This window comes from Hirsutella rhossiliensis (assembly GCF_020360975.1).
Source record: "Hirsutella rhossiliensis strain HR02 chromosome Unknown scaffold00002, whole genome shotgun sequence".
NCBI classification, from domain to species: Eukaryota; Fungi; Ascomycota; class Sordariomycetes; order Hypocreales; family Ophiocordycipitaceae; genus Hirsutella; species Hirsutella rhossiliensis.
In genome coordinates this window covers 1,335,737-1,358,213 of record NW_025408668.1, presented here as the reverse complement: position 1 = coordinate 1,358,213, position 22,477 = coordinate 1,335,737, and the positions used below count along the sequence as shown (strand labels likewise).

The window sequence follows — 22,477 nt, the reverse complement described above, 5'->3', positions numbered from 1 at the left end:
GTGGCATATTAACCAGAATGTCGTTGCGAAATGCAAGCAATTTTCCCTAAGGCATCAAAAATCGGCAATCGAGTCGTACGGGCCCCGGCATTCCAAGCGTTTCTACAAGAGTGGAACGAGATCGTCAAGTCACAAGATGTGAATAGCTTCAACGAACGTTTACGCCAATTTGAGACACCAGGCCGCCACCCGCTTGCAGCTATACAATACTGTTGCAATACGTGGCTAACGCCTTGGAAGGAGAAGTTTGTATCTTGTTTCGTTAATCAATATCGCCACTTCGGGCGTACAACGACCTCGATCGTCGAGGACTTCACTCTCATATGAAGAAGTTCCTTTGGTCCTGTACGGGCGATTTGACGACCGTTTTCCAACGATTCGAACGCTTCTGGGGCCATCAGGCTGCTCAGATCACAGCGATAGAGAATCGAAACCTCCACAAGATATCAACGTTCTCTTACAGGCGCCGTATATGCCGATCCGCGAGCGAGTATCGTCATATGCGTTAAAGCTACTAATAGATGAGCATCGCAAGATCCCTCTAGACCCCCGAAGTCAACGGGCCAAACCGCCGCCAGGTCAATGTCCTTGTAATTGGGCTACTAGTCGAGGGCTACCGTGCTGCCATCGAATCTTCGAGTCTATCAACACCAATACCTCCCTTACACTCGACGACTTCGACCCATTTTGGTATATTCCGATCGATACAAGCGCTCAGGGCACAAGCCCTACTCGGGCACCATACGAGCCACAAGTTATCAGGGCTAGGGCCGCCCCAAGGGCTCACTCAACCTCGAAGAGTCACGGCGGTCAAGATCAACGCGGCGGGATCCGTCACATCACGAGATCGCTGAACGGCATGAGCGGGCTGAGGCTATACGACTGCCTCCTCCTCAACGGCACCAGCGGCGATGACGGGTACGGTAACGGCCGCGATGACTTCAACGGAACGAGGGCTGCGGCACATCGAGGAAAACGGCGATACGTACGAGGCAGGCACACGGATGCAACGGGCGTATCAACAAGCCGGGCGTCAAACGCCAGTCTCTGATGATGACGATCAGCCGGTACGGCGGGAGACCCAAGACTGCATCTTCGTCGCCGGCCTCACGGACGATGCCGCCCTTGAGGATGTATGGGATCAATTGGAATCACAGTTAGATGAAGCGGATCAGGCACGTAGTGCACTCGAAGAAGGAGGCCTGTTAAAACCAAAGAATAGTCTCATCAGCATAGAAAGCGCAGTACGAATAGCTTCAATTTTGGGTGCCTTATCGTTGAAGGAGAACTGTTACTACCTGGCTCTACTTATCGTAGAGAATGTGTGCATACAAATTGGCGGTATCGGCCCTCTTCGGCCGTCAGCCACAGTTAATCCACTTTTTGGGTGTACAGTTAATGAAAGTGGGTGGATAGATAACTTGGGCCTCTTTATATGATTCCGTCGACAGCGCTACGACGCAAATCGCACTGAAAATACGATTGACCTAGCGGTTTCCAGTTTTGTCTTGTCGAGCGGTGATTGCGCTCTCATTGTGTAAGCCGGTGTGAAGATAGGTTAATATTCATAAAATTGTTGTGATATAAAGAACGCGATTCAAAAAAAAAGTAAACAGATTTCGAACTCTGTGTACGGTTCACCGGGCAAAGAAATCACCACATCGGTTATCAAGAAATCCAAAAGCACAGGACATCAAGTGTCCTCCAATCCTCTAGGAGTGTGACACGGAGCCACCACTATCTGTACACACAATACAAGTGATAGTATGCAGCTTTGGAATACGCTGCACTGCCCTGGTTCAAAAGTTGGCCGCTCCTATCACAAGGATAGTAATTCCCTTGGTTGTCAGTGCAGAAATAGCCGCCATATTCATCAGCGTAGGGTCCATTAAGGCCATTACTGGATGAACCGGAGCCTCCTCCTTTTTTGCCGGAACCGCTGCCGCTGCCGCCGCTGCCGCCGTTACCGGCCTCGGACGAATGCCCTGATGATGGATACTCATCGATGCCGTAGAGCGCTTGGTAATATCTGAGAACCCGTGGGATTGACGGCTCGCGGGTGCCCCAGTCAACTGTAGTTCCCTCAATCACTCCGACTACTAAGTCGACGATCTGGGTGATGTAGTGCCCGGCGCTGTTCTGCCGAGCTGCAATGTGGAATGTTCTTGTACTTGTGCTTCGTGTTTCACCATGAATATTTGACCAGGCCCGGCCCCATGAAGCAAGGGAAACATGTGTAGGATCGGCGTTTTCCAGGTATATATAGATGGCATGGGCAAGCGTCTTTCGATTTTCCCATTGGGTTGGAACCACCAGAGGTCAGAAAGACGTTGGTTGCAGTCGTAAGGAAGCCGTCGACTGGAATCGTGGCCGATAGACGAGAGAAGATCAAGAGGTGAAGCAAATTGAATATGTAGCAACGCGTTGTGAAGTCTGGGAAGGAGTTTAAACCCAGGGCCTTTTCGAATCAACATGTCGGGAGCATGTGCTGAATATATAACTTGATATCTAACTTGGGAGGAGTGTTGATAACACGATGAGACCGACGCAGATGAACGCTGCGGTTGGCCAGGTCACCAACGCGAGCCGCCGGCCATCGCGACGGCCTTGATGCCACTGTGACATGCATAGTTTCTACATGTACTCTTTGTGACTCGTATTCAAGGCAATGTAGGCATAGAGATGCATCGAAGCAAGGACGGACCTACAACAGGCGATAACAACACTCCAATCCTGATCCAGATGTTCTATTTTGCCGGGTGTAGCGTCATCTTTAATGTAGTAATTTACCAACTTGACCAGATCGTTGAAGTCGCCTGGAAGCACAAGTGGCAGCATATCCATCGGCATGTTAGTATCGGGATGCCTGCGGATGATAATTACATGGGTATTAATGTTCGGCGAAAGTGGCCAAAGCTACGCTCGCACACGCGGATGAAACTTCGCGTTGGTGCTGTGTCTCCCAACTCCGCAACTCGATACATCTCGCATTGGCTGGAGGGATATGAGGCAGGTAAGATGTACAAAGCGGGACTGGCGGCAGGATCAGATATATATACATATACAGCACCAATGAAGGCATCTGTCGGACCGTTGCATCAATGGTCAACGATTTTTGCAAGCCATGGCGAAACATTTATTAGCGCGCGCTTGCTGCACGCACAGCCCCGCACTGGCCTCGCAGCGTACCCTAGATACCTACTGTACCTGCCTAGATAGACATGTAGTCATACTGTAATTACATGCACGATATTAATAGGCGCCCGTTGCATTTCTGGCAACTGTACGGACTATTATTTATGCGGATCCGCCTGTGCTGGGGTTTACCGACGTGCAACCGACGCATCTACCAAAGGCTTAGTTTTAGCTTGTCAACATCAAAGCTTCTGCACCTCAACGACGTCTTCCAGTTCGCTTATAACGATGGGGTAGGCCTTGAAAAAACACACTCAATATCCCGTCGCTAACATGGCATTAGTCCCACAGCGGACGCTGGCAGCGTGCTGTTTCCCTACGTTGCAGGTCGATCGATGGATTTACGTACGTCTAGCGGTGACAACATCCAAGTCACCATCACGCGTGTCTACCCTATCACTATGTCTCCCGTCATGGAGGTTCAAATGAAGACACCCGGTGGACACCGCAATGTCCTGTTGAAGCTCTTTGATCGGCGCTTTGGCGGGGACCGCCGGAGGCAACCATACAACCAGGAAGCTGAGGCGGCGTGGCAAAACTGTCTTCGCTCTGGCTTGGCTCAAAATCTCCTTGAAAGCCTCCAAGAGGACGAGGAAATCATCAAAATGGCACGCTTCCAAGAGGATGATGACGATGATAACGACGACAGCGACGAAGAAGAAGAGGAAGAGGAAGAGGACGACGAGCGGCAGCTACAAGAGCAGGAAGTGGTAATTTACCACGCGACCCAAAAAGGCTACAAGAGCGAGGTCCGGGCCTATACCGAGTTAAAGTCGCTCCAGGGTCGATGCATTCCGAGCTTTATTGCGTCGGTTGTTGACGAGTCTCCTCCGGCACCTCCTGATCTGCCTGCTGGCTACTTTCACGCCCCAGGCATCATAATCCAATATATCCATGGCTTTCCACTAACAGAACTTCACTTAAAAATTCCAGATTCGCCCCATATTTGGAATCAAGTTGTCGACGGCGCTATCGAGATCGTTAAACAGGTAAATAGGGCAGGTGTCGTTCATTTAGACTGTCAGCCTCGCAACATTATAGTTTCTGAGACAGGCCACGGCAAATTTCGATCCTACCTAATTGATTTTGCCCAAGCTGCTTTTAAAGACGACTTTAAGGACACAGACGACGTTGACGACGAGAAGGGCTTTAAACATCAAATACACCGGTTCGATAACCATGGGGCGGTTGCGGTTATTATGTCTTTAAAGATAGCAAGGGAAACGCCGTATAAGCTTCACTTTCAATATGTAGCCAAGAAATAATTTGCTTTTCCTAAACTGTCAGAGCAGAGAATGGACTTATAATACACCTCTACTAGGGGGCCCCCCTTTTGCCTAGTATAGTAGTATTTTGCTAGCTTGATATAAACCTAGGAGCTAGTAAAATACCTAAAGAAGGCTCCATCGCGGCGGCTGCTTACGGCAAAAACCGCGGTATAAATAGCTTTATAGACGAGGGAGGGATTAGTAATAGTATTAATAATAAACTTTACTTTACCTCTGTACAAGGCGCAAGGTAGGCGCAAGGAATATACGTATACAAATTTGCGGTATTAGCGCCGCTAATAGAGCCACAAGGACCATTATAACAGGAAGGGACTAGCAAGGGAAAGGAGGGGTATAAAAGGACCGTCTGGTAGGACGAGAAGAGGGGGGGGAGGGAACATAGACCTCAATCTACCTCTTGATCATTTCCTCGTTCATTTTGCTGCGCCTTGGCAAGCTATACTTTCCCTACATTTAGTCGGACGATTAGCCAGACCGGTCGGATAGTTAGTCCCCCTGTCAAGCGGTTAAAATACCGCTATACTAGGCGAAATAGGGGCACCCCTATTAGAGGTGTTATTAACGCGTATTATAAGTACTTCTCTGCTCTTGCACCCCCCCCCTTAAGTTGCTGTCGATTAATATTGAGAGTGCGAAGTAGCGGTGATCCGGCATATCACCGGATCCGCCAGGTCGCTGAGAAATCCCTTCCGGTTCACTCCAGTCCCCCAATCCCAAACATTCTATTTAGCCCTCTCCGTAGCAATTCGGAGCACGAAGCCCCGTAAAGACCAGACATTCCTGTTGCACTCCTGATAGCATCATGCCCTAGAAATTTGCAATCATCTTTAAGTTACCATGTCTACTACTGTGGGGAGTATTAAAAGTCATCCTCACGTGGTGTGTGTATATTCATGAATACCAAGGAGGGCGGATGCGAAGTACAGTACATGCACGTATCACTATACCCAGAACCTAATCAGTCGCTTTGTCGAGCGTCCGCGTAAATTTGATAACCCTTGATTCAATGGCCTCAAGGAACGCTGGCTTCGGGGGGGTGTCTAAGTTTAACGCTCCTAAGTCGAAGGGCCTGTTGCGGTAGAAGCGGACCCAACCACGCCGCGAAGGATGCATTATAACTCACATTGCAGGACGCTCGACAGATAGCATGCTACGACTGGAGAGCAAGCATCAGGCAATGATATATTGATTTCAGTCAAGTATATACGACAAGACTTTTAATCTAAACGTCTTAAATCTACTTTCCCGTATCATTACCACGAATGTAACGCAGTGCCCTCCGGGCTCTATGGGGCATCCCATGTCATTGGAATGGCATGTCGCTTTCGCCGAGTTAGTTTCATCCTCAGCCTGATAACGCCCCGGGTTCTGAGCTGGCACCGTGGGGACGACAAGTCAGAGTTTAAAGACTATTTAAGAGAAGCCGAATTGGCTCTTGTTATCGGCGTTAGGATATGCCGCGCCAGAAGGATGAATAGCCACTATAATTGCAATATATATAAGCCAGCTGTCTCGGGCATTGCTGTAATTTTACCAAAAATGTCAATTATCTTCCTCCTCCCTTGCGCTGTATTCGGTCATCTTTATCCCAGTGTCAAGCTAGATATTAGATTGAATCGACCAGATAGGATTAAACTTGCCTATATAAATCATGGACAAGGCAAATCTGGAAATCCAACTCGCGGCAATTCGAGTTCCACTCTTCCCTGTGCCATGGCCTGAGGCTTGCGCTCCGGACGCAGATATTATCGAAAAGCGGATGATCGAGTGGGCGGATATATATGGCCTCCTCGTTAACAAGGCACACAACGAGCGTGTGAAGCGCACCCGCTACGCTTGGCTGGCCGCGCGCTGCTATCCAAACGCTCATCGAGAGCTGCTCCAGGCCATTGCAGACTACTTCGTCTGGTTCTTCCTCGCTGACGACCTGTTCGTCGACCGCGTGGAGACGGTGACGCTAGACACACTGCTCTGCCTAACGGCTATGATCGACGTCCTGGATTTTGACTGCGCCGGCCCTCAGCCCGTATACGGCGAGCTCGCGTGGCTGGACGTCTGCCGCCGGCTGCGCGGGCTGCTCAGCGCCGAGGCCTTTGAACGCTTTGCTCAAGGGATGCGGTTGTGGGCGACGACGGCCGGCCTGCAAATTCTCAACCACCTGCGCTCCGAGTCTGTGGGTATACGCCAATACGAGACCATCCGGCGCCATACGAGCGGCATGAACCCTTGCCTCGCACTAGCAGACGCTGCTAACGGGGGCTCAGCCGATGCTGAGGAGTTCTATCGCCCTGACGTACAGACTCTTTATCGCCACGCTAACAATATCGTCTGTTGGAGCAACGACATTCAAAGCCTAGTCATAGAGGCCCGCCAACCCGGCCAGTTCCGGAACATGGTCGTGATATACGCCGCCGAGGGCCGGACGTTGCAAGAAGCTATCGAGTGTACAGCCAAGCGTGTGAATGAAGAGATTTCCAAGTTTACCCAGCTCTCTAGCGCCGTCTTGCCCCATGCAAGTGCCCAGCTATGTGGCCTTGTCCAAGGGTTTAAGTATTGGATACGCGGCTATCAGGACTGGGTTCAGAAGGACACACTCCGCTATGCGGCCACATTCGCCGTCGCTGATGCTGACGATCGTGGCATTCTTTAGCCTCAAGCCCAGCCAATCATCGGGCGCCATAGGGTATGCGCGTGTTCGGGGAGATGTTGCAAAGGATAGATCAGAGCCCTACTAAGATCGTCGCTGCCAGGCTACTGCCGAGCAGGCAGTAGACTAGACGAGCTGCTGCCTACTGGCAGCGCAAATCTCTACCAACTGAAGTATTTAAGGAAGATAGAGAATCAAGAGTTCTTTGGTCTCTGGTTTTTATGCCTACTTTGCTCGTCCTCTGTGAGATAGGAGATTCTATGGTAAATTAATACCACGCATAAACAGCCGCTGCCTGGCAGGCAGCAGCAGACGCCTAAACAGGTAACAAGTTTTCATTTAGGGCTGTGTTAACCAGAAGCCGGAGCAGCAAAAACGCTCTAACGGCAAAGAGCACAACCACCAACTCATTAAAACTCTTAACAAAGCTGGAGACTGGAAATAGGCACCCCCAGTTCCGCGCCGGTGGATTGTATGGAGCTCCATGGAGATGAGACAGCAAGGCCGAAATTTTCCGTTGTGGGAGCTACTGCCCAGCACTGAAATCACGACATCCCCAGACAGCTTTACACTTTGCCCTGCTGATGGAAGCGGTGATTAGGGGCCGGTGGGGAGAACAACAGATGCACGCCGGCGAATCGGCTGATTCACATTATCGACTAGGCTTCTATATATCCTAAAATCCGCGTCGTGCTATCCCTTTCCTTTCATGTTCCTCTTATTTGGGAGGGGCCGGGGCCGGGGCCGGGGCTGGGGCCGGTGCCGGGGCCGGGGCAGGGGCCGCAGGTGGGGCAGGGGAGGCTGCTGACTTCTTCGCGGCTCGGATTTTCTTATCCATGTCCTTCAGCTTGTCCTTCTGGTCCTGGGGCAGACCTTTGAATGTGTCCTTGACCTTTGTCTGAGCCGCCTTCATCTTGTCCTTGATGTCCTGAGGTATGCTGTCCTTTGCAGCCTGGAGGCTCTTCTTGGCATCCGTAAGCGGAGGCGAAATCGCATCCCTGTCCTGCTTCATCTTTGCAACCTCGGGTGAGTCCTGCGGCTTATCCTGCCTGCTGTGCAGGGTCATTTCCGGAACGGCCCTGCCTAGCATCTCAGGCTCGGCTCGGACGTCAATCTCGCGCCGGTTGAAGGTAGTCGCCGCCAGGGCAGACACGCCAACTAGTTCCAGGATTAGCAGGGTGACTACGCGCAAGAGGGAAAGGGTGGTTGCAACGTACGAGCCAAGACAGTCATGGTGAAGCGGACCATTTTGAATGGTTACTGGGAAAGTAATGCGACGGATAAGGGTCGAGATATGGTATAAGGCGGAAAAGGGGGGAAAGGAGGTTGGTGGCAAGTGGCAAGTAGTGCAGTTAAGGCCGGCTAAACTGACTTGAAGAAAGAAACTTAGGAGGCTTTTAGGTAGGTGAATGTGCTTTATTGGCGTACTGGTGTGTGATTTTAGATGACTTAAGGGAACAATGGATTGTCTTTATATATCTTTGGCAGTTCCGGGTTGCACTCTGCTCTGACTCTAAAGTGCCCTTAGTGCTCCATAGTAGGGTTCTATACACCCCTCGCGTTTGGCACGTCGCAGGATCAAACCAGCTGCTGTCGGGCATGTCACGCCTCACTCGCCCAAGTCAGTCCCAGAGCTGAGAGCAAGCAGAGGCCTGAATCAGAAGGCCGCTGCGAGCCCAAAGCCCTCCTGGTGGTCGGCTGTCCAAGTCTGACTTGGACGGTCAATCTCAACCTGCAGCCGGTCTGCCTTGTACGCCTGACGGCCGGGAGCGTATCGTCCCGAATCATGTATTCTGTGGCGAATATGGTTAGCAGTGTGTTGAGCCTCCGAATAATGGCTACATGGCGGCTCTCAGCCGTGTTTCCGCCCCTGTTTCCAGGGAACGCCACGTTTCGCCGGGGCCCAGATTCTCGCTCAGGAGGTAGCACTGTCAGATCTCCGATATATAGTCAAGGTTCCAGTAGGCCCCACCTCGTTGGGGACCGAGGTGAATCAGTGTGCTCGGTCGAGGTGGCCATTGCAGCGTTCCGGAAACAAGCTCAGCAGGCGATCGAGCGGACGGACCCGGCAAACGGGTGCGAATCGCGCCGTTGACACCGCTAGCGTGACAGCAGACACCCTGAACTTGGACTCCTCCATCTGCACCGCTAGCTATTGGTGGCCGCTGGATAACTCGGCACGCTGAATCGCGTAGGGCAAGGACCATGATGGTTTCACCGGCGAAATGTGAAACGGAGACTCCACGGCCGACCAGGAGATGCAAGAGCCATCGAGACAGCACAGCTCGCCCTTCTCCTTCTTTCGTAGCAGGCTTGATTTTGCAACTCGTGGGCGAACTTGGCCGCGTTGAATTGACTGGAGGTGCTCAAACTCGAGATTGAACGGGTCAATTGGCCGGTTTTTCATACCGCCAACTGCTGTATCGAGCGCCGCGTTTGCATATGAGGCGCCTCGCTGCTGCGCTTCCAGGTGGACCAAGAGCTACCCCGCGGAGACAAACAAACCTTGTCTTCACCGAGGAGGGCCACTTACTGTTTACGGCCCTGACCCGTTCTGCGGGCCGTGGCGAGGATAACAAGAACTGGGGTCTAGCTGCGGGTAGGAAGAGGAAAAGAAGAAGGGGTGGCGGTCGGCCAAGCACTGTGGAATCATAGCCCCCGAAGAGAAGAAAGGCGCAAAAGTCAATCGGGAAGGATGGACGTCACGAGACAGTCAGAGATGCGCTGCCGTGATCCACGGGATAATCTGCTGCAGCTCCAATTAGGGGCGGCAGAAAAGCCCGAGCATACTTGTGCGGAGGGCGGAGGATCATTTTTGTCCGGTTCTCGTCATCAATGATGGAGGAGGAAACAAGGCCACGGCACAACCTCTTTCTACAGCATAGGGGCTGCCTCCATGTGTATGTGAAGCGCCCTCCTCGATCTAGCTTTAGGCTTCAACTTGCCATTAATTGCCGAATGTCGATACCACGTCCAAGTGCTGGTAAAACAGAAACGATGGCGTCGAAGAGTAGCAACAATACGTGACGCATCGTCGATTGGGCATTTTGGCAATGGCTCCCTGGCATTCCAACTACCACTACGACTGCGAAGCCGATATTACGGAGTCGATGGACTCTAGCCAACAGCCGATGCATGGGCATATGATGGGCATAGGATGTGGCTGGGGCCGACCTATGCTATGCCACATGTGCATGGGAAGTTAATCCCGATCTGCTACGCAGATGCTATAGTCTAAGCCAAGCGTGTGGACCTCGGATTAAAAAGTACAGCGGTAGTACAGCAGTAGTACAGCGGTAGTACAGCAGTAGTACAGCGGTAGTACAGCAGTAGTACAGCGGTAGTACAGCAGTATGCGGAGCAACATGGGACTTTTAGCCTTTAGGTAACGTCTTGATCAGAGCCTCGAAGCCGGAACCACCGTCTTGTCCATGTCTGTGCACATGTGGTTGTACGAAAGTGAGTTTCGAAGGCTCCTGGTCAATTTCTCACTCACGACTCTGAGACTCGTCGTGACCCTCCAACTCGGCGCTCTTGTCCTCTCCAAATAAATCTTAACAAGGATTTTGACACCACATTGGTACCCCGGGCGTCAATGCGCCCAAGATATCTCGGACTACGGGTCCACTGCATCCCATCTTCAAGTTGGCTGTCCTCAGGGTCCCAAACACGGGACGGCGAGGGGTTTCGGACCTCCAGTCCTTGTCTGAGCACCAAGTGTCAGCACGGGACTGCGTCTTGGGGCTGCGTCCTGGGGCTATGCTGATTGCTGATGAGTAGGATGGGTAGGGACCTCGATGACGACGCAAACTGTACAGTACATCGAGTTATTACTTGCCGCAATCCCTTTGCCGATCGGGAAGTTGACCAATGAGAATGCTGTGCTTTAAGCGGCACTTGGGCTCACTAGGTAGTAAAGCTCGCTGGAAAAGAAGTCTCACTAATTAGCCTTGTCGATACTTGTCGCTTCGTGGTGAATTCCTAGAATCGCAGTCTCTTTAACTTTGATCCGCTTAACAGTGCGCAACTACCCAAGGTGCTGTGCGCTGCCAAAGGGATTGCCTCTCAATCAATACAGTAATACTGCAATACGTACCGGCAGTGGAACATTACTTATACCTTATTACCTAAGCTTACTTGGCTACTGTACGGACTTCGGGCACTGGGCGCCTTGCCTGATGAGGAGTGCCGCCAAACGCGGCGGGGACAACCGAGACTACTAAGGCAAAACAACAACACGATGGACCCAAACTGTGCCAAGGTCGAGGTACGAAGTATGTACGAATAAGAGCCACAAAAACAGGGGCGAACCCCCCCTCGCAACGGCGGTACGAGCCCGACGGAGGGGTGGTGATGGCTTCACTTTTCCAAACTCGTCTCTCTCTCTCTCTCTCTCTCTCTCTCTCTCTCTCTCTCTCTCTCTCTCTCTCTCTCTCTCCCTCTGTCCCTCCCCCCCCCCAACAGGGCCAACACACACACAGTCACACACACACACTCGAATATGCTGCCCATACATATTACATACTTACAGTACTTGCAACCACGCGCATCTGACACCGATCCCCCCCTCCCCTTCCCAAAAACTGCCGTGCAACGCCCCCAGCCAGTCGGCTCCCGCCGTTTGGATCCGCCACCAACGCCCGCCCTGCCTTATTAGAGGCACAATAGCTGCTGCCTAGCGGCCCCCCCCGGTAAGCGATGGATTGCTGACCTGCACCGAACCGCCGCCGTGGTACAAGCCAGGTACATTGGCCGGTTAACAGCCCCACGGCCACTTTGTGCTGGCCCGTGCTAACTCGTCCCTCGCCGGGGCAGGTATCTCGCTGTGTCTCACTGCGTCGTTCCAGCGCCTCAGCGCTCCGGGACTCGCCGTTTGGTGCTGCGTCCCAGGCTGCTGTTGGCCCGGGCAGCTGATCATGGTCAGCTGCAGCCGCGTCTCTGTCTCTGTCTCTCTCTCTCTCTGGCCATGGCTGCATTGTTATTATTACTCACCACCATCCTGTCGATCCTTGCGTCCAATGTGTCGCCGTGGCCCAATCAACCACGCCACAGCTGTATATAGCCCTGCCCGCTTCTGCTGCTGCCTCTTTCAGCTGCCTCCTCCTCTTCCTCCTCCCCAGCCGCGCATCTGCCCCCCGCAGCCTTGAAGCTCGGCCTCTCCTACCCAGCGCCTCTCTGCCTCGCAGCCGCCAACATGTCCGGCGAGAAAACCGACGACGCCTTGTGAGTCCCCCCTCCAGCTCTCTTCGCCGCAGTCTGCCAGCTCACACTCGATCCCAGCTCGAGGCCCCCCGATGCAGCTGTTGATCACGAGAGCCATGGGCGGAAGCTGAGCGAGCTCATCGACAACTCTGCCGGCGAAATTCGCAACCCCCTCAAGGGCATCCCCCGCGAGGAGCTTCTCCAAAATGTCGCAAGGTTCCAGCAGGAAAAGGGCTTGCCCGAGGACATCCTGCCGCTCTTGACCAAGGGCGCTCTGGTTGCCCAGGATCCCGCCGCCTTCGAGGACCTGCCTGACCTCAACGACCACGACAGGCGCGCTCTGAGGGAAGAAGTCACTCACCGCTGGAAGCATCCATGGGCCCTCTACTACACAATCGTCCTTAATTCCATAGCCGCCGCCATCCAAGGATGGGATCAGGTTTGCCGCCAATCAGCCTCTTCCCGAGCTGCCTCCGAGCGCTAATCAAGGACATGCCTCCAGACGGGCTCAAACGGGGCCAACCTAAGCTTCCCCCTCGCCCTCGGCATCCCGGACACCGCCGGCTCTGCCTGTGGGCCAGTTGCCAACGCCGGCGACTGCGCCAAAAACAGCTGGATCATAGGCTTTGTCAACTCCATGCCCTACATAACCATTTGCCTCTTGTACGTCACAAGACAGCCGCCCCTCGTGCTGTTCGTACTGACCCGCGGCCCCCAGTGCCGGTTGGATATCCGACCCCTTGAACGACTTGCTCGGTCGCCGAGGCGTCATCTTTGTCGCCGCCATCTTCTCCTTGCTGGCGCCCTTTGGCATGGCCGTCTCCCAGACCTGGGGACAGCTTGCCGCCTGCCGGTCGGCAACCCCCTTTTCCCTTTGGTTTTCAAGGCTCGGCGCTGATCCTGGCCTCAGAATGCTCCTCGGTATCGGCATGGGACTGAAAGAAGTCACCGTTCCCGTCTTCTCCGCCGAAAACTCTCCGGCCATCATCCGCGGCGGCCTAGTCATGTCGTGGCAGGTCTGGACGGCTTTTGGTAAGAAATGCGTCGGAAAGGCCAAGTCGAGACTGCGGCGTGCCAGAAACTGATGCTGGTATCTGTAGGCATCTTCTTAGGAACTTGCGCCAATCTGGCAGTCGGCAAGACGGGCGCCATTGCCTGGCGACTCCAATTTGCCTCGGCATTCATCCCGGCCGTTCCTCTCGTCATTGGCACCTACTTCTGCCCCGAGAGCCCTCGCTGGTGCCTCAAGAAGAAGAAGTACACCAAGGCCTGGGCCTCGCTCCTGCGGCTCAGAAACACGCCCCTTCAAGCCGCCAGAGATCTCTACTACATCAACTGCCTGCTCGAGCAGGAAGAGGTCCTCGTTCAGGAAACAGGCGTCAGCACAAAGAGCAACATGTTCACCCGCTTCGTCGAGCTCTTCACCATTCCCAGAATCAGGCGAGCCACCTGGGCATCTGGCATCGTCATGATCTCGCAGCAGCTTTGCGGAAGTAAGCAAAGCCGCCCCTTGTCCCGAGGGAAACCCTTTGCCTCATTCACCAAGATCCATAAGCAAGCCAAGTTGCTTGGCTCCTGGGTCATGCGATGAGCATAGCTGACGGGAATTTTGCTGTCCAGTCAACATCATCTCTTTCTACAGCAGCACCATCTTCAAGCAAAGCGGCATCTCCGATTATACCGCTCTGTGGGCCAGCTTTGGTTTCGGCTTGATCAACTTCGTCTTTGCCTGGCCTGCTGTCTGGACGATTGATACCTTTGGCCGCCGAGCTCTTCTGCTCTTTACCTTTCCAAATATGTTTTGGACTCTACTGGGTTTGTTGAGCCATTGCTGAGACGTTTGATTTACCTGCTGATGTCTTTGAATAGCCGCCGGTCTTTGTTACCTCATCGAGCCAACCGTCGAGCAGAGTACCGCCCGGATCGCAGCCGTGGCGACATTTGTTTACCTCTTTGCCGCATTCTACTCTCCTGGTGGGTACCTTGTTCCCCTGGCTTCTAAAGCTGAAGGGGAAAGTCCAGCATGTCCTTGATGCTAATCATTCCCACAGGCGAGGGCCCCGTGCCGTTCATGTACTCGGCCGAGGTCTTCCCCCTGTCTCATCGCGAGATCGGCATGTCATGGGCCGTGGCGACCAACAACTTTTGGGCCTCGGTGCTCTCCCTCACCTTTCCTCGTATGCTCATTGCCATGTCGGCTCCTGGCGCCTTTGGCTTCTACGCTGGACTGAACCTGCTGGCCCTATTTCTCATCTTCTTGTTTGTGCCCGAGACGAAGCAAAAGACACTCGAGGAGCTGGACTACGTGTTTGCCGTTTCCGACCGCAAGCATGCCTCGTATCAAATGTTCACAGTCCTCCCCTGGTGGTTCAAGCGATGGATCCTCTTTCGACGCGGTGCGCCCTGTCCGGATCTTTACCACGACGCCAACGCACAAGATTACCATGACACGAGCGCAGGGGCTTATCACGAGAGGATCGTAGAGACTTACGACGACACCAGCGCAGGGGCTCACCGCGGCACCACCACAGGAGTCTCCACTCAGTGAACATGGACGTGGATATTTAGGTCCGCGGAGCCTTCGCAAAAGAGAATACCTCGACTCAGGCGACGCTGTACTCGACTGCCAGGGCTTTGTTGTACAGGCGAGATGATGTGTCCCGCAATGGAAGCCCGTGGCAACGGTACATATTTCCAGGGGAATGCCTGGACGTGTACAGAAGGGTGGGTAGAGTATATAATGCGACCGTCCGTCCTCGAGGTAGAGAGGAAGCCAGGGTGGTTTTCCATATATGGAAAGGTGTGCAATCCATACTGGAGTATCGCCCCACATTTATTGCAAGTATTGCAATACACCTTTCCATTCTTGGTCCGTGCGCATCCCGCAACAGCTCACCTATATGGTCTCGGCAAAACGTGCCAAACACGACATGAATCAATGAAAAATCAAGGAACAGTTAACGTGAACGTAATGACAGACGACCGGTTAAGGGGATGCCAAGCAGAAATTTGCTCCTTTTGCAGGAAACAGGCGTAGAAGTTGAGCCAGGATTTTACCCAAAATCTGGGGACCCGCCACCACCCTCGGCCCCTTGCAAGATATCGTTCTTGAGCCAATGCTTTAAGCATTCTCCCTTTTCGACTTGTTTCGCGTCCAATTGGGCTCTTTCCCATGAGATTGTGCGACGCGCCCTGAGAACACCCGCTCAGGTTCATCACTCATCGCCGGCATTGATAGGATGTCTATGGCCATTTGTGATAGCTTGTGCCATCGTTTTCTCTGTTGCTCTTGAAGCCACCATGACAAGGCCGTCGTCGGCGTAATGTCGTACGGATCACATGAAATGTAATCTTCGTACTCGTCCTGGCTTGACGGTCGAGTGCAATTCTGCAGGTTCCTTGAAATGCGATCAAACGCGTCAAGGTCCTCGTCATCATCGTCATCTAGTAAATGTTGCGAGAGGGCGCCATCCACAGTGTCTCGGTATGTGAGCCAAAGGTCTTTGACCTGTTTGAACGCAGGTTTTGCCACTTCTTCTTCCAATTTGCCTGGATGTATGTTGTGCGATAGCTGGGATGAAGGATCAAGGCAGCTGCATAATAGGGCGATGCTTCTGTCTTGCTATAATATTTGTCAAAGACTTCCCACCCTCGTTTGATCCTAAAGGACAGCTCGGTGTCTGATTTGTACGAGACCTATTGCACCATCTCAGCGCTTGCACAAGGAGATCAGAGGAATGGAAGGCATGGTACCAGGGCTTCATCAAAGCATCGGATCAAGACGTCCATCGTGAAGAGCACTTTGTCCAGGGTCGCATGATCCCCTTGTGTTGCTAATGTCGCTCGGGCGAACGGTTGAAGGATCTTCTCAATTATTCGGAGCCGGGCCCAATCTTCCGGCAATAGAAAATCTGCAGAAAGATCTTCGAAATGATTCTTGGTGTAGGTGTCCAGAGCGCTGGCAGTTTCCTGCTGAGTGGCAACATGCAGCATTTGATACCAGCTATTCCACCTCGTACGATTGTCAAGTGGAATGCCCTCTCAGCGAGTTCCATAAACTCTCCACTGCGTCCTGATGAACTCCGGATGTTGACAACCAGGTTGTGGAGCTTACCAAGTGGTCCAAGGCGGCGAAATTCGGTGCGCTGCCTTTGAACTTTGCCAGGTCATCTGCGTCTTCGCATATTTCGCCCTCTTTCAAGTCAATAGAATTCTGGAACAGGAAAGCTTGAACTGCCAAGTTGATAACGTGGCCTAGGCATCGGAGGCGGTGAACTTCAGGATCCCATTTGACGCCCTCTTCCTTGAGATACGTGCTCACTGCCCGGCAGAGGTGTCATTCGTGCTCGAATTATCCCCAACGATGCTTCCAAGGCGTCGCAGAATACCAAAGTCCCGCAAGATGGGAAGAAGTGTAACGAATTGCTCCTCCCGGAATGGTTCGCCACAGGCCGAAGTGCAAGGAGAGCTTTCCGTCGTGCTTCTTGTGCGTGGTCAACAAAGTGGAGCAAACTCCGAGAAGAAGGAGCCGATTGGGGACGTCCAAATGTCAAGCGAGAGGTGAACCTTGGATTTTGCTGACTGGAGCTTCATTCGCACGATATCCTTGGCCGACTGGAAATGATTGTCGATAATTCGTGGAATAGTCGAGTGGGCGGAAGGAGATAGTCCTTCGCGACCGGGTTCAAGGTCGAAATGAAGAGGTGAAATTCGCGGGATTCGACAATTCGATAAGGAAGGTTTCGTGCGACGATCAGCAAAGCTAAGGCTTTGTTTATCTTGTCTTGGTCCAGGTAGCGTTTGAAGACCTCCGACTCAATCTCCGTTGTGCGGCCCAAGTCCCGTGCTTGCTGGTAGAGTTGCTCAAACCCTCAAAGATGGACGATTGAAGAGGAGTCAAATCTTCCACGACTCGAATATCGTGCTTTCCTCCAGATGTTTTCGAAAGTTAGTGGTAACTGAAGTTCTGTACGGGTTTGTCTGGGGACAATGACTGCAATAGAGAAGGCGATTTCGGCCCTTAAACTCTTCCTCCCCCTCTGCTGCAACGCGAGCATGCTTCCACGTTGCGATAGCCGCTTTGCCTCTTGTATTGCGAGATCTTGATGTCGTAGAGTCCGACAAAATAGATTCAGCATCGAAGAAGGATAACGTACTTGCAGTATCCATAGTTCGACAACTGACTCGTCCGACGCGTTGGTGCAAAATGGTGGGAAAGCGATTTGTGTTTGTGTGGGAATTAGCGGTGTTCAAGGCCCTCAGACCCTGGACGATGGCGCTGTAGGGGTCCCGGTCAGTGGCGCAATTTGGCCAATTATCGACTGAGTATTGAAATACTATGGATCCATATCCATACCCTGTCCATGCCATAGTATGGAAAGGGTATTTCCATACTTGGGTATGGAAAACCACCCTGGAGGAAGCACCGTGACGCTCCTCGGGTGGAGCGGCGAGGCTCGCTTGCGTTGCATCCTGCGTGGTGGTGGATGGGCTTTTCCTTGCAACATAATGATGGGCCGTGGAATCGGCAGCGGCTGGATTGTTTGATATGAGGCCGCATGAACAAACTTTCTTTTCATTCGGATGCTATACCCACACTCTCTGTGTGTGCCGACGATGGACACGTTTCGAGGTACGATGTGTGTTTACAATTCAGGACCGTGTAACTTACTTGGCGACGCTTGAGTGCGCCTGCGGTCGTGTTCGGAGCGGTAACGTCTGGAGTTGATGTTGTCGGGGACCTTGCGTCCAAGATGGCGCGCGCACACACTCACACGTAAATGTTCAATTCCACGACCCGTGTAACTCTCTCTATACTATACTTGCGCCAGGTGGAAGGCGGCAGCTGCCTAAGCATGCTTCGGGCTTGTAGCCGTTCGCCAGAAAACAACAAATATGCGCGCCATGATTTGGTTGAACAAAGGGGGTGTTCCTGGCCCCCTAAACGAAAAGACACAGACGGGTAGCGACCCTGCTCCAACTCCCCCGCGGAAACCGCTTGTTCCGCGTCAAGACTCGGTTTTCATGGCAAGTGAGAGATGGCTCTGCCCCCATGATTGGGTCTTGTCTCGCGACTTGACCGACTCAGCCGGGCTCTCTCCCGAGACAACCAGGACCTCGGGCCCTACCACGGGCTTTGGCTCGCCAGGTTGACCCGGCCGGCCTCGGGCCTGGTCGCCCTGCGCGCCTCGTCGAGCTCGGCGTCGACGTCCCACGACTTGACAAAGTCGGCGATTTCGCGGAGCATGTCCTCGACCAGCTCCATCGGCTCCTCCGACTCGTCGGACCCTCCGTCTGCCTCGTCCCCATCTCCGTCGAAGGCCTCGTCATTAGAACCCCCGACGTCATCCGCCGCCGGCGCCGTCTCGGCGCCGGGCCCCACCTCGTCCGCTGCCAAAAAGGTCCTCGCCATGCCCTGCATGCCAGGGCTCTGCAGGGCCTGCTGCGAAGCCGTCGGGATGAGCTTATGCCGCTGGCCGTCGGTGCGGCTGGCCACGGCTGCAAAGTGCTTGCTGAACCGCGACTGTTCCGAAACGGGCAGGTCCTCGATCGGGGTGGCCGGCGGGGGGGAGACTTGGCGGAGCCTATGCCGCAGAGGCAAGGATTTTGGCGTCGGCTCGGGGGGTTGCGTGTTCTGCTCGTCCCCAAGGACTCCCTGGTCCTGCGGCATCAACGCCCAGGAAACCCGGCGGACGGGGCGCGAGCAGCTCCACGGGTTTTTCATGGCCGAGGGAGGGCCGCCGCCCTCGTCGTCGCGGACCGTTGGACGCCCTCTCTGCCCGCGGCTCCGTCCAGGCGAAGGAGACAGAAACGAGGCAAAAGTCTTGACGGCAAACTGCGGCTCCGGCGTGGACGGCCGCGGCTGAGGTTGAGGCTGCGAATTCGAGACATTCCCGCCGTGGCTGCCGCAGCCATCAATGTCCACGGCTGCACCCGACTCGGCTGCTGCAATTGCGTCAAGTTCAGCGTCACACGACCATGGACTCTGCGCTTCAGGCGGTAGCCTGACGTGGGGCGCGGTGCCAGGCTGCGATGGCGACTCTTGTCCCCCATGGCTTGGCGTTCTGTCTACGGGTAGTAGGGCCTCTCGCTGTGTAGGCTCTGCACGTGCCCAAGGGCTTTGTTGTGAGGCCGCAATCCAGGTTTCATTTAATCTCTCATCCATGTTCGTTTGATTGGCGTCCATGCCTTCATCAGCTCCTTGTTCAACTGCGTTGCGGTCCTGCTCCGACACAGCGTCTACAGCTGCAGACTCGGCCATCATGCCGGGTAGAGCAGCTACTTGCATCTCTTCCGGCGCAGAAGAATATAGCCCAAGGCCACTGTGCTCGCTGGCACCACGCTGTGACGTATCAGATGCGTAAAGATCTGCTCCTTCAGGCCTGGTGTTGCATGGTGTGCTGTCCATCCTGGGTCGAGAGATGGGTGACGGTCCAAGGCTTGGAGCCGGCTGCGGATGTCTGGACCATGGGCTCAGCGGAGCAAGTTTATTCAGTATGCTCTTGATGGAGAAGTCGCTTCGGGTACCTTCTGCAGAGAGACTCGGCCTCTCTCTCATCGAAGAGTCGCCTTGCTCGGCATGTACAGCAGCATCCTGCAGGCTGCGTTGGGCTTCGACAGACGGAACGAGCTCTGCCTCCTGAGGGGCCATCGGATGGCGTGAAGAGGGTTCCGCCTCCGATGATGGGTCAGCAACAGCACTTTGCGGCAGGGCTGAGGAACCAGCGTCTCATGCTCCATCTCAATCGCCGAGGATGTCTCGTGCTGTGCTGTTGGACGATCGAGTTCGACACTTTCAGGTTCGGGAGCTGGTTCTCGACAAACAGAGTGTGACGTTAGGGAAATGGCCGATGGCAGAGGCTGGGCCACAGTTTTTGCTTCTTCTTTGGACTCAATGGCCAGCGAAGAACATTCCAAGCCAGACTGCACGGGCGACATAGCATGGATAGCCTGCTGGGCGATCTCGGCCACGTCTTCCTGTGCATCATCATACACCACTTCCTGCTCGACTTGAGAGGTGGCACCACAGGCCAATTCCTGATCCCAACCATCTAAATACCGCTCCATAAATCGCACGTGGAACTCGTCGATGTCGTCTGATGACGGAATGGACTCGGTTTCGTCATCGTCGCGACCGTCGCTTTCGTCCTCCGTTGGACCATTTTTGTCCACAATATGCGACGACCTGTCCTCGGCGGCTTGCATGTCGCTCAATGGTTCCTGTGAAGACAAGTTAGGGGGCGACGCAGGCTGATTGGGTTCATCCGGCAGCGCTTGATCGAGGACCTCGGCATCTCTCTCCAACGCATATCGCATCTTAAAGCAAAAGCTTTGATCCTGCTGCGTCCCGAAAGGAGCCCAGTCCTCGTCGAGGACCATTGTGGGCTCGTCATCGCGCTGCCCGTTTCCGTTCATGGCAGAACATTCTTCTTCAGCTTCAACTTTAATGTTCCGCCAGCTTCGTCTGGATGGGGATGTTTTGGCTGTTGCGAAAGCATTCGGCACTTCCTTGGTCGCGACGTTTGAAGCGCAATTTGGCGAGGTCCCATGTCGCTGGGAAACAGGAGAGGAGAGTGTTGCCGCGGCTGCTTCATTCTGGCTCAACTCGTCTGCCACGCCGCCGACATGCAATATGGCAGACCTCCAAACATGTTGCCTGGGAGGTGAGCGCTTCTTGCTTGACGCGGACAGCCGGGAGACGCTGGGAAAGGCGGCATCTGGCGTGTTCGTCATGAGTTCGTCGTCGTCGGCGTCATTGCTTTCGTGTTTAATCTGTGGCCGGTGTCCCGACAGCGACTTTCGTGCAGAGCCGATATCGTCGCCCTGGCTTTTCGACGCCGCTAGAGCCGTGGAAGCTACGGCGGCGTGGATCCTGGCGACGGGGGAGGAGTACGAGTCGGGCTGGCTCGAAACGAACGGTGAATTGGAGAATCTTGGGTCGTCGGCATCAGTCCTTCTCCTCTTGTCTGCCACTCGCTTGAGCCACGCGGATTCTGTGGCTCTTCGCTTCGTTGTGGTCACGCCGGTCTCTGAAGTGGACGACGCCCAGAAAGAATCTTGTGAGAGAGACGGCTCATGGATGTTCTCTCGCCAATTCTGAACCATGGCCAGCTCATCCCGCTTGAGATATGGATGCGACCCTGAGGCTGGGGCCTGCTTAAGGCTCTCCGGACTTGGCAGGTGGCAATCGCGGTCATCGGCGGTTGATTCTTGTTTCCAGGGTGCTTTTGTCGTCTGCCCGTGTACCGATTCGCAGACGAATTGAGAGGCTCGTCCGTACTCGCACCGCTGCTTACTTCTCCAAGGGTTGGTCCAGCCAGAGTCCTCGTTAAAGGGGCCGCGCAGCGACGCCGAGAGCAAGAATGGGACCTTGCCGTCCAAAAAACGCTGGCCAGCCTTCTCATACCGCAGCCTTCTCGTTTGCGGATCGGGGTAGTCCTCATCTTCCGAGCCTTGATAGTAGGGTTCGTCGTCGCACATTGCTTCTGAGTAGACAGGAAGGTCCCGCGGGCTCAAGGGGTCATCGGGCACCATGGCCATTGGTGGATAGTCGATCCAAGCGAGACAGAGCAAGGTCGAGGGCGAGATTGACGAGTAGTGGCGCGATGAATGCCCGAGCTCACATTGCAGTTGCGCACGTCTTGGTTGGTCGTTGACGACGAGTGTCGGCCGGAGCTTGTCTGTGAATTGGCGGTGGTGGCTTGAAATTCGTCGAGGGGGCTGGCGCGGCGCGCTTCGCGCTGGCACGTGATGTCGCGTAAATGAGCTCCGCGGCTGGAACTCCCCGCTGTCCCCTGCAGAGTGACTCGTCGGGGTCAGGGACGCATGGAATTCGGGCGATAGCTGGTGGGCTGCGTGCTGGCTCGAAGAGGCATCAGAGAAAGCGTGATGATCCGTCACAAGCCTGAGTAGTTGACATTCTTCTCATTGGTGACATGACCAAGGGGGGAGAAAACAAAGTGGGTGCAGACGATAGATAGATGGAGGCACGTGACCTGGACCATGGCATGGGTTGTTGGCACAGCAACGGCGGCCCCGCAATCAAGGTTCATCCTGGGCCCGTGTTTACGTCTCTCGCTCCAGCTCGGTACTTGAATATACATCGCCAGCATCCCGACGATTGCCACAGAACAGAGGACGCGTA

General features: G+C 54.1%; 5 protein-coding genes across 5 annotated transcripts; 3 read left to right on the top strand and 2 right to left on the bottom strand.

The window, feature by feature from the left end:
- Positions 1-3,423: 3,423 nt before the first annotated feature.
- Positions 3,424-4,077, top strand: HRG_01700 (uncharacterized protein; the record flags this gene model as incomplete). Its single annotated transcript, XM_044860171.1, has 3 exons — positions 3,424-3,428; positions 3,479-4,007; positions 4,069-4,077. The coding sequence occupies 3 exons, from the start codon at positions 3,424-3,426 to the stop codon at positions 4,075-4,077; spliced, it is 543 nt and encodes a 180-aa protein (XP_044723804.1).
- Positions 4,078-6,243: 2,166 nt separating this feature from the next.
- On the top strand, positions 6,244-7,134 carry HRG_01699 (terpene synthase metal-binding domain-containing protein; the record flags this gene model as incomplete). The annotated part of the gene is made up of 1 exon (XM_044860170.1): positions 6,244-7,134. The coding sequence occupies one exon, from the start codon at positions 6,244-6,246 to the stop codon at positions 7,132-7,134; it is 891 nt and encodes a 296-aa protein (XP_044723803.1).
- A 715-nt stretch (positions 7,135-7,849) lies between these two features.
- On the bottom strand, positions 7,850-8,379 carry HRG_01698 (uncharacterized protein; the record flags this gene model as incomplete). Its single annotated transcript, XM_044860169.1, has 2 exons — positions 7,850-8,289; positions 8,349-8,379. The coding sequence occupies 2 exons, from the start codon at positions 8,377-8,379 to the stop codon at positions 7,850-7,852; spliced, it is 471 nt and encodes a 156-aa protein (XP_044723802.1).
- Positions 8,380-12,325: 3,946 nt separating this feature from the next.
- HRG_01697 (sugar transporter domain-containing protein) lies at positions 12,326-14,881 on the top strand (the record flags this gene model as incomplete). The annotated part of the gene is made up of 9 exons (XM_044860168.1): positions 12,326-12,354; positions 12,412-12,772; positions 12,836-12,996; positions 13,052-13,186; positions 13,244-13,365; positions 13,434-13,826; positions 13,954-14,148; positions 14,203-14,307; positions 14,385-14,881. The coding sequence occupies 9 exons, from the start codon at positions 12,326-12,328 to the stop codon at positions 14,879-14,881; spliced, it is 1,998 nt and encodes a 665-aa protein (XP_044723801.1).
- Positions 14,882-18,457: 3,576 nt separating this feature from the next.
- Positions 18,458-21,873, bottom strand: HRG_01696 (uncharacterized protein; the record flags this gene model as incomplete). The annotated part of the gene is made up of 3 exons (XM_044860167.1): positions 18,458-19,275; positions 19,956-20,097; positions 20,158-21,873. 3 exons carry the CDS (start codon positions 21,871-21,873, stop codon positions 18,458-18,460), a joined length of 2,676 nt encoding a protein of 891 aa, XP_044723800.1.
- Positions 21,874-22,477: the final 604 nt, after the last annotated feature.